The 11,695-nt window shown below is 28.9% G+C and overlaps 1 protein-coding gene across 1 annotated transcript; it reads left to right on the top strand.

Annotated features, from left to right (window-relative positions):
* Positions 5,365-9,678, top strand: LOC109357605 (short-chain dehydrogenase TIC 32, chloroplastic-like). Its single transcript, XM_019601579.1, has 8 exons — positions 5,365-5,661; positions 5,959-6,190; positions 6,447-6,526; positions 8,521-8,677; positions 8,783-8,861; positions 9,146-9,233; positions 9,322-9,368; positions 9,462-9,678. Exons 1-8 carry the CDS (start codon positions 5,532-5,534, stop codon positions 9,636-9,638), a joined length of 990 nt encoding a protein of 329 aa, XP_019457124.1. The 5' UTR covers positions 5,365-5,531; the 3' UTR covers positions 9,639-9,678.

Here is an 11,695-nt window from a genome sequence, read left to right as displayed (position 1 = left end):
ATGATACTTTTATCCTTTTATTTATCATGAAGTTACATTTTTATCATTAAAAATATAAGAAAAAACAACCATTCGTCTCTCGACTAACGGATATGATAGTTGCTGCTTCAACAATTGGTTGAGCATTAAGGTCCCATTATGTTTCCTTACTTACCAACACCATCTCATCACCATGCCACAACTCTTTGAAGAAATATACTGTAGTTTCACGTGACATGCCTTGTTAATTCATTAGAAATATTCATGTCATCAAATGAGCAATTAAGCTATATTCAACCTTACATTATTTAATTGGGTTGAAGTCTTCATGCACATTATCAAGTTCATGGTGTACGATGATGCAACTTTAATTACTCAATTTAAAAATTAAACAATTTCACTTTAGGAAAGTTTCATCCTTAATTCATTCCTTGACGAGGGCCCTTATGCAAGTGTATCCAGTGTAGTGCAAAGACCCATAGATAATTATTACACTTCAAATAGTTATTACTTTTTAATATTATTATAGTTAATGTAGAATTAAGGTCAATTAACAAGTCAACTAAAAAAATTATTTTGAACTCAAATCCTCAATAAATAACAATAATAAATAAACAAAAATATATATCACACTAACTCACCTTTCCATGAGACTATTTTTAAAACATTAATGTAAATTATTTTACATAATCAAATTATTTTATAAATAATGAATACTCATTCATCCTGTATCATTTGTTTAGAAGTCTCATATTCATTTAAACTTTGATGGACAAATTTCACTTATCCTTTTTATTCGAAACACCTATAAAAATTTGGACAGGCCCCGGTCGTTGCTTTATGCCTTAGTGGCATGCACCAGAAAAGTTAGTTAAAGTCCGAATATGCATCTACTAAACGACATTTATACATTACCACGATTTTTCAGTAAGTAAAGTTTGAAATGTAAATACCATAGTTGTTGAGTGATCTTAATTTGTTTTCTTTTGTCTTGTTTTAAAGAAAACGTAATCATAAAAAGGTTATTAATTTGTTTGGAGATAATTATGAGTTGATATGGTTGAATTATTGTCACGGTTCGGTCTAATACAATGATAGAGTTGATCTCTTACGGTCTAAAGAAGTGACAAAGCTTGAACAAACAAAAACTTATATAACATTCTTTTAGAATAATTGGTTCTCAACATCATAAACATTGTTGTGAACTTGATTTTACACTATCGACAAATTGTTTTGTAATTTTTTATTTTAATTTTTAACTCCCTTCGTACGAGCAACACAAGTAGAAAATGTCAACCCGCACAATATGTCATATTTTTTAGTGTAGCAATATAATAATGTCACCAATGCAAGATTTGAGAAGTGGATGTATACATATCACCGTACCTTTTAGTTGAAACTTGTCTTGGAAATAATAATCCTAAAATACAATTAGGAAAAAACGAGTGCAGATACACGTGACATTAAATTTATTTGAAGTGTTCACCTAGTTTTCAAATTAAATAATTTTAATTTTTTTTTAATTTTCCTTGTCTCCCCATTTCAGAACTCTCCAATATAGAGAATTTCATTTTAGAAAAAAATCTTGATATGACTATCACAAACATATTTCAGTATTTTAACATGAAACAAATCATAAAAAATATTATTGAATACTACCTTATCGATAGTCTGAATACGTAAGGATGATGATAATTTGTTCTTAATGTTGTCTCATACTTTGTCACAAGTCAATTATTACATATTAATATGTAAATAAAAGAAAAAATTTAAATACAAAAAGTAATAAAAATAACATTCTGATTGATTTGGGATAGAGATTATGACACCATTTAGGACAAATGATATCTATAAGGGATGGAAATATATTGTAGATGATTGACTTAGAATCATTTAATAATTTTTTGTTTTTTCATTGGGATGTATTATTTATATTCAGTAAAAACAAAAGTGTAGTATTCACATAGGTAGTTTACTTTAATTTCATTAGCACTATCACTGTATATGAATATACCCTAGTCATTTAATATATCACTATTATTTTCACTAGGGTGAATACTATAGATGGCACACCTGAATGATGAAACTTTTCTTCTTGCTTTCTCCCTTCTAGACGTTAATTATTTCAAAAATTTATAAGGTTCTCAGAGGTGACTTGGTGACGTGATCCAAATTATATGGGTTAAAACCTTGAGAGTAGAATTATAGAATATCATTTTCATTCTTTTTTGTATTTCACATATTATATAACTTCTCATAAAATAAGAATAATATTTAAAAAAATTTACAATAAGAAACATTATTCTTATTCTTATTTGGATTTTATAATCTACCAGCACTTTTGTATCTATGTCTAATTTTCATTTTCTCTCCACAATTTTTGTTGGCGAAAAAATATTCTTATTTAAGTATAAAACTCACAAAATAAGATTATGATAGTGAAAAATAATAAAAATATTTTTATTCCATCAAACCAAAATCACTAGATGGATATATTAGAAAGTACAGCACCATGGTTCCACTCAAAACAATGCAAAACAAAACAATAAAAGAACAGCAACTACCAAACATCAATCACGCTAAAGAAATTGGTTTAACTTCAGAAGTAATCTTCACATAATGATTTCATCTTACTCTTAATTATGCATTCTCATGTCCTCAGGATTTTAACAAGAAAACATCAAAGTCCACAACTCACTGAAAGACGCAAGCCATTTAATAAGGACAGACAGTGAGGGTTGTGTCAAAGAATTATGGGGTAGACAAACTTTATATTTGGGGTCTAGATTTTTCAACTATAAAATTATATATCAAAATCTTATAATCAAACATTTCTACCATTTCATCATAAAATTAATATAATTAATTTATTCAATGTATCTTATAACATAATTGATTTCAAATAGTATTCAAGTCATTTTAATTTAAAAAAACTTTTCATGCAAATGATCACAATTATTGTCAATAACATAATGTAACATATTCTGGGGCCTTAGGTGATAAGGGAACATTAGGCGATTGAAGTGTGTCCTTGTGGGGAGTATATTGAGTCAATTGATCATCTTTTATTAACTTGTAATTTTGTATCAAGTGTGTAGAAAAGTTTCTACTACTGGCTCCAGATTTCCGTGCAATTACTGAACAACCAATGTTGAGTTGTTGGAGATGCATGAGTCGTTTTACAAAGAAAGCAAAAGGAAGAAAGTAGTGGAGAATATTATGGTTTGCCACCTTATAATCTATTTGGTTTATGAGGAAAGAAGTTGTTTTCTTGAGTAAGGAGGGGAAGTTAGCTATATGGATTTGATTCGTGGACTTTTTAGTTATAGTAATGGTTTAAAGTTTTAAACTTTTCTCTTTTTGTACATTAATGTAGTGAACCTTAGTCCTGTATTCAACAACTTTGTAGCAACAATTGTTTTTTATTGTTTGTGTCTTGTAATTGGATTGACACCATTGTGCCTTCTTAACTTATTCTTTGGTTAACAGAAAAAATTAGGCGATTACTTCAACTGCTATGAGATAGCCACCAACAATAAGGATCCACTATCCTAAAAAAATTTTGTCCTCATGTTCCTAACTAATAGTTTTTCTCAAAATAATATAAAATATTAATTTATATTTTTTATATTATTTTTTCAATTAATAGATATATTTTGATTGGTTTGGTACACTATTAGGGACACTAACAGATACAAATAGAAGAAATGAAAACGTGAAAAGTAAGGGGGAAATTGGAATTGATGTTATAAATAGAGATAAATAATATATGCTACTATAATTAATGTCAACCCGTTTTAGATAGTTCAAATTATATAGTTTGTGGTCTGGACTGTGGATGATACAAAATAGGTGGTCTTAGAGTAACCAAACCACAGTGGTTATTATTAAATGTTATTTTTAATGAAATAAGAATATTCTTATTTTGTTTTCTAGTGTGTTATTCTTATTTCTTAAATTTTGTTCTTAAATAAGAATAATTATTGGTTGTTCTTAACCAAAAGAAAGTTAGAAGAATGATAGATTTTGCGGAAAAAGGTAGATGTTGTGAGTCTCAAATAAGAATAAGAATGATATTTGTCATTGTGAGAAAAAAGTAAATATTGTTCTTATTTCATAGGGAATTATAATAAATTATAAAATAATAGGTGAGACCCAAATAAGAATGAAAATGTTATCACCAAACAATGCCGGTGTGTTAGATACTAATGAACAATTTAAGTGTTTTGGAAAAAAAATTCCTCCCATAATTCAGTTAATCAAATAACACCTACCTTTTTTCTAATAAAATCATATACATTAATATTTTTAGGTATTCTTATAAGTATAAGTCATGAAGTACATTTCTATTTAATTCAGAAATATCCGCATCAACATAAGACTAGTTTTGAATGAGGGTTTCTCGTTCCAATCACCACTAAAATATTGAAAAGTGTTGCATTTATCTAACTATCAAAAGTTGTTGTACCAAAAAAATAACTATCAAAATTTAATATTCTCAAATAATAGATTCTTTTTTTTGTATGATCAAAGTATTTTTTCGCCCTATAAGAATACTAGGTAAAAACTAATTTCTCTTTTGGATATAATTGACTATCTCCTTTCAACAATTGTAGTTAGAATAAATTGAATATTTGACGTTTGCATGATATTTGGAAATCTCAGTTTCGCACCTTACCTCATTAAAATAATGCTAACAAAAAACTATTTATTAAGTAAAATGAATTATTTTAAGAAAAAAACAGATAAAATAGCAGATGGAATAGTTAAGACGTGGAGATAACTTCATGGCAAAAAATAATTAATTGATTTGACTTGTCTTAAACACGGCATTATCTCCATAGTTAATGGAAAGTATTGGTTGGCACGAATTCCAGTTTGTTAAAATCCTTCAAATCATATGAATATGTTTATTAATTCTTGATATCCAAAAACATATTTTTTATGATATATTTATTTTGTTTTCTTCCTAGAATCATATCTTTATGACACTTGTTAACACTAGGAAAAAAAGGTCATACTCTATAAGTAATTCAGTTTATTAAACAAGTTTGAAGAGACCATTTCTCATTTCTCTTTCCGTGTTATGTATATGGAAAAATAATGTATGCATTAATAGTATTATATTGTTCATATCTAATCATTATTGATAATTCTTTAAAAAAATAATACAAATAAATGATGAATAATATATTGATTAGCATAAAAATTTATATTGCTAATATATAAATATTAGAATATATCTATATATCATTGTGTGAATGTTACTTTAATGACAAGGAGTTGTTATGACACCCTCTTTTTAAGATAAGTTATTAAATACTAAATACTTCATTGACAACTTCAAAGGGATGATGAGAATCTTTGCGCAACACATAATAACTGTTGACTTTATTTTTGTACACATCACATTAATTGTTGATTTGAAAGACAATTTTTTTGAACTAGTTGTCCTATTTTGTGTCTCCTCTCTCTGTTTATAAAGCTGTTTGGTTTCTTTCTCGTCCCAACCATAAATGCTGAGATTCTAAAGCAGGCCAGCAAGGGAATCAATGAAGGCAACATTGAGGTACTTAGCAGGAATTACAGGCCCTAGTGGCTTTGGCTCTAATTCAACTGCAGAACATGTTACTCAACATTGCTTTTCCCTCCTTCCCTCTAATCTAACGGCTCTCATCACTGGTAAGTACTACTCGTGTTTTAAATTGCAGTCATAGTTATATAACAGTAATTATGGTTATGGTCGTGATGTTGTTATAAAGACTTTTATAACAACAATATTGCAAACGCAATTATAATTGTCGATTTAAATAGTGTTTTCAACCAAAAAGACTTTCAAAGTTAAAAAAATAAAATATGAATATATGATTATATATAGTGGGAACCAAGTGAAATTAATTTTTTTGTATGATATCATAGAAGTGTAGATAACTTAATGAAGTTGTTATTTGTTTTTTAATTGCAAAATTTCAATTGAAGGTGCATCTTCTGGTATTGGAGCTGAAACAGCTAGGGTGTTAGCAAAGAGAGGGGTGAGAGTTGTGATTGGTGGGAGGGATTTGAAGAAGGCAAATGAAGTGAGAGAGAATATCCTAAAGGAAAATCCAGAAGCTGAGATTCTTCTTTTGGAAATTGATCTTAGCTCTTTTGCTTCTATACAGATATTTTGTTCAGAGTTCTTAGCTTTAGAACTGCCTCTTAATATTCTTATGTAAGTTTTATTTCTTATCATATTATCCCTCCTTTTTCATTATATTTTTACGATTCTATTGAGTAAGAATATTAGAGATACTTAAATGAGAAAAAAATATATATATATATATATCTACAATATATGCGTTTTATATAATGTTTATGTATTATTTATCATATATGTTTAATCATAATTCATTTTATAAAAAAAAATGTACAATGGATACTAATTATATTCATCCTTTGCTAACAGTTGGAATACATTTATTTTGCAGAAATAATGCAGGAATTTACTCTCCAAACTTGGAGTTCTCCGAAGAGAAAATTGAAATGACATTTGCTACAAATTATTTAGGTTTTGTTCCTCCCATTCTTGCCTATTTCTATAGTTATTGGTTGAAAAACACTGCTATATCTTACAAATGTTGATGGGTAAACTTTTTATTCACAAGTGGCTTAACACACACAAAGGCACATGTTTCTCTTCTCTTTCTCTCATTCCCTTGTAAGGACTTCTAGAAGCCCCATTTTAAATCAACCCATACTTATGTACCTAAAAACACTTTTGTTAATAATAAAAAAAAAACCGGTTAAAGTACTGATATAATGGTATAATGGTTCAACCGGTAGGTCAATAATTAAACTGCATATCGACAAAATTAAATATAAAAATATAATATATTATTATTAATGTTGAAAATTAAATAAATAAAAAAAAATCGATTCAATTAAAAAATTAATTTTAAATAAAAGTGGTCGGTATGACTGTTACGATTCAATTAAAAACCGGTCGATATGACCGGTTTTGACTAATTTTAACTGATATTATTGCATGACCAGTATAATTACTGTACCGTACTGATATTGAAACTGATTTACCGATTAAACCAATCGTTACGAACTAGTTTTTATAACATTGCCTTAAAAAAAAGTTGATCAACACTTTTTACCTACATTAATAATTATTATATACTGTTTTATTTTTTTAGGGGTAAAAGTTTATGTCATATCAAAATTTCAAGTAACCTCTAACATTTAAATTTTATAAAAAAAAATAGGATGTAATTGTCTGTCTAAGTAAAGGTTATTCTAATATTTGTTATGGGTAAGATTCGAATCTTCAATCTCCTTTACTCCAAATCTCCAATCTTTTATCATATATTAAACTACCTTGTAACTTTTTCTTTTAATTTAATATGGGTGAGACTCAAATCCACAACTTCCTACACTCCTTTCTTTCAACCATTCACCTTAGGCACAAGACCACCTTGTACCTCCATGTAATTGTCTATGTTTAACGTTATTGGGCTGCATTTTTGTTCACACCAGGGCTATATGACGGGGCAGGCTTAGATGAATACAACTGTAGGCTTAATTTTCGCCTGCAAAATACCAAGTACTAGGAATTTCAGTGGTTTCTTTTAGCACCACTCCAATTTTTATTTGAGGGGGAATGCTAACAAATATATTGTTTAAGGAATAAAAAGGGTAAATTATGTCTTGAAAATTGGTCATTTGACAGTAGTTTTCCAACATCTAATTCCTTATTTTCATACTTTAAACAATAAATGAGAATTCCCATAAACTCATTTGCACAATCCTATATAATGGTTGTGTTAATAGTGCCAGGGTGAGATCTCATGGGGAAAAACAGGGTTGTGGAATTGAATTGACGGGAACTCTCATTTATTTGTGGTCCATTATACAATGCTTGAATTGATAATGTTTTGCAGTCAAATTTCATCCTTCTAAAAAGAATTGCAATTGGCAGAGTGGAATGAAAATGACATAATGGAAAGGAAACAAAAATCATGTGTAGTTTGTTTTATTGTTTGTTTTCATTCACTATATATTCTTTAATTCTAAAATGGTAATTTATTTTCATTTTATTTGTCAATTTTTAACTCTTGCAAAAGAAGCAGTGATTTTTTATTATTAATGCATTCACCAAATGATGAAAATAGGAAGCAAAGTAAGCATAAAATATAGCTTTAATAATAATAATTGAATGTAATATCTATATATTTTCAGTGTAAATATTTATATATATTTATTATATTATCTACCACATTTGTATTACTTTATTTTTTAAAAATCAACAATGATTAAATATAGATGATAAATAATGCACTAACCATGTATATAATTTTTACAATGTGAATGCATACATTTTTCTATCTTAATAATTATAAGTGCAAATATACAAATTTAAAATGGAAACAAAATCCAAATGCCCTTCAAGTTTGACATGGGAAAACTAAGTGAGAAATAAAGATATTTTGATTTTTTGTATGAGAAGTTGTCTTGTTGTAAGATCACTCAATTTTATTTATTTTTACTAAATTGCAGGACATTTTTTGTTAACGAATATGCTACTTGAGAAAATGATAGATACAGCAAAGGACACAGGTATTCAAGGAAGAATAATAAACGTTTCTTCTGAAGTCCATAGCTGGGTGAGAGGTGCAGATTCTTTTCATTTCAACGACATGGTCACAGGAAAAAAGTACAATCATCACTACCCTTTCTTTGAAAATAAAAACAAGTTTCATTGCAGTAAATTTTGGATATTAATCATTGTACTTAGCTTTTAAATAACAAAAAAATGCAGTTATAATGGCACACATGCATATGCTCAATCAAAATTGGCCAATATTTTGCATGTGAAGGAAATGGCCCGACAGCTTAAGGTTAGAATGAGAAACAACCCTAACCTCTCATATATGTTGATGATCATCATGCTATTAACGTAAAACTTTGTATTAATACTAAAATATTATGAGTATAATATCTATGCACTGAGAGTATAAAAATTTATACACAATCAGTGTATCTTCCACTATTCATTTGTATTAATTTTATTTAAGAGTCACAACGATGATTGAAAATAAATGATAAATGATACACTGACAATATAAAAAACTCATACACTACCATTTTTTCAAATATTATTGAAATCGGTAAATAATCATAGGCAAGGAATGCAAGAGTAACTATCAATGCAGTACATCCAGGCATTGTGAAGACAGAAATTATTAGAGCTCGCAAGGGCTTAATAACTGGTAAGTAAAAACTGCAAATATACTAGTATCCTTATTTCATTCTTATCTAAGGTTGAAGCTACTAAATATTTGTAAAACTTCCATGCAGAATCCGTTTTTTTCATTGCATCAAAGTTCCTCAAATCAACTTCACAGGTATTTGTACATTAGATTCTTAGCAAGAGTGACACATAAATTAATGTTTGAGGATATGATAGGAGGATTCATTACATTGATGTGTGTGAGCAGGGTGCATCAACAACATGTTATGTTGCTCTAAGTCCACAAACAAAAGGGGTGAGTGGGAAATACTTTACAGATTGTAACGAGAGTAATTGCTCAGGTCTAGCAAATGATGAATTGGAAGCTCAAAAGCTATGGAACAATACCCATGCCTTGCTTCACAAACAACTAAGTCAAGCATAAGTTGAAGTATTTCTTTTACTACTCTAGAGCTAATTCTAGACACCATGTACATTTATGTTAAAGAAAAAGCACTAAAGAGTTTTAAAAGGAGAACCAAGACATATAATAAGGGGCTATGGACAGTTTGGAGTAATTCCCTTCCCTTTAAAGCTCTTAGATGATTTATTCTATAAATATGTATCGTATATGTATTAACAACGTAAAGATTTATATTTTTTTTAAGAGTCAATAATAATTAAACATGAACGATGGATGATGCAACATAAAATCTCTTTACCTCAATGTAGAAAAGATAGTTGATCTACTATAACAAACAAATATGGAAATGGAAAAGTTGACCTTCACAATAATCAATCAACTTTAAATGGAAGAGAGGTTATTTTTTAGAAAATATTTAATTTAAAAAAAAAAACAAAAATTTGGACCATTGAAATATTATTTTTGTCATGTATTATAATCCGAGGTATACACTGTTCTCTCTCGTAATAGAGAGTAGCCATACTCCTTTAAATAACGGGGGAAGCATCCCCACCCTAGTTTACTTCTTATTCCCAACCAGTCATATGAGACCTCAGCATTATTAAGTGAAATTGTTGCATACATAGATATATGTAAGAATCATATCCGATTTTTTTTACGTAGAAAACTTCCCATTAAATGATTAAATAACAAAGATTACAATAACTCTCCTACAAATAATGCACCACAGAACCCAAGAATGAATTGAAGGGTATAACTCAAAACAGGTTATGTAAAATACATGGACAGCCATGGCTATGATTCTGACTTGAAGAAGAACAAAGAAAGGAGGAAGAAGAAAGTGAACTTTATCACGCAACAGAGAACAAGAAAAGTGAAAACTTTGTTGGGGCTTTTGGCTTGCCACACAACACCAAACAGAAACAAGAAGAATGAAAAGATGAAGAGAAAATGAGGAGAGATTGTGAGTTAGAGAAAAAAAAAGAAAGTTATATTGAATATTCCTCAATTGCATTCAAAGCAAAAATAGAAACTTGCTTTTTATAGTAAACCTGTCATAAAAGAATTTTAAACAGATTTCCTAAAATAGTAAGTTTCAATTATCAACAACTAGGGATGGCAATGGAAACCGAACCCGTGGGTACCCGCCCGAACCCGATCTGAATTTAACGAGTTAAACCCGTTCTTATTGGGTTCGGGTTTTACCCGATGTTAATTTTCGGGTTCGGGTTCGGTATGTGTGATATCCTACCCCGAACCCGCCACAAACCTGTTACAATTAATAAATTAATATTTTAATTATATGTTTTAACTTACCCTAGTTTTGTGTTGTGCCTATTTTCCCTCAAAGTTAGAAACAAATTAACTCCACAATACCACAACTGCACAAGCAGTGCTTCACTGCTTCTCCCACACGCACAACTGCACAACAACACAAGGAACAATCATCTTCTCCATCTTGTGTAGTCGTGTTTCTCTTCATCTTCTCCATTGGTTTTCGTCTTCATCTTCTCCAAAGGCAAAGGAACAATCATCTTTATCTTCTTCATTCATCTTCCTCTTCTCCATCGGTAATATATCATAGCTTATAAGTAGATTTTTTAAAGCTTTTTGATTGATTTATTTATTCATAGCATATTTGGATTTCATATGAATAATCTACTTTTTAAAGCTTCAGATCTATTAAATAGAAGTATAAGGAGTACTCCAAAAACTTACAAGGTTAACATTTTTAAACAATCTATGGGATAAATAGAAGTATAAGGAGTAACTATATTAGTAACTATATAAACAACACAGTTCGAAGGCTTTAGCATATTTTTGCATACATTTGTAATTTGTTGCATACTGGAGTCAACATATAAAGCTAGCTAGAGATTCCTTTTAGAGTAAATAAAATAAAAATAGTATTTATAGTATTCAAATTCAACTTTTAGAGATTCCTATTCCTTTTATAGTAAATAAAATAAAAATAGTATTTATAGTATTCAAATTCAACTTCTAGAGATTCCTTCATATGTTTTTATAATTATTTCTTTATATGTTCAGTGATTCTGTTTAAGCACTTATTCCTCTTA

Source organism: Lupinus angustifolius, chromosome LG01, assembly GCF_001865875.1.
Source record: "Lupinus angustifolius cultivar Tanjil chromosome LG01, LupAngTanjil_v1.0, whole genome shotgun sequence".
NCBI lineage: Eukaryota > Viridiplantae > Streptophyta > Magnoliopsida > Fabales > Fabaceae > Lupinus > Lupinus angustifolius.
This window is presented reverse-complemented; position numbering and strand designations above follow the sequence as displayed.

Excerpts from the sequence above, each read along its gene's own strand:
- LOC109357605 (XM_019601579.1), top strand. The coding sequence starts at position 5,532 with ATGAAGGCAACATTGAGGTACTTAGCAGGAATTACAGGCCCTAGTGGC. Across the intron at positions 6,191-6,446 it reads CTGCCTCTTAATATTCTTAT|AAATAATGCAGGAATTTACT; the intron begins GTAAGTTTTATT and ends TTTATTTTGCAG. Across the intron at positions 6,527-8,520 it reads ATTTGCTACAAATTATTTAG|GACATTTTTTGTTAACGAAT; the intron begins GTTTTGTTCCTC and ends ACTAAATTGCAG.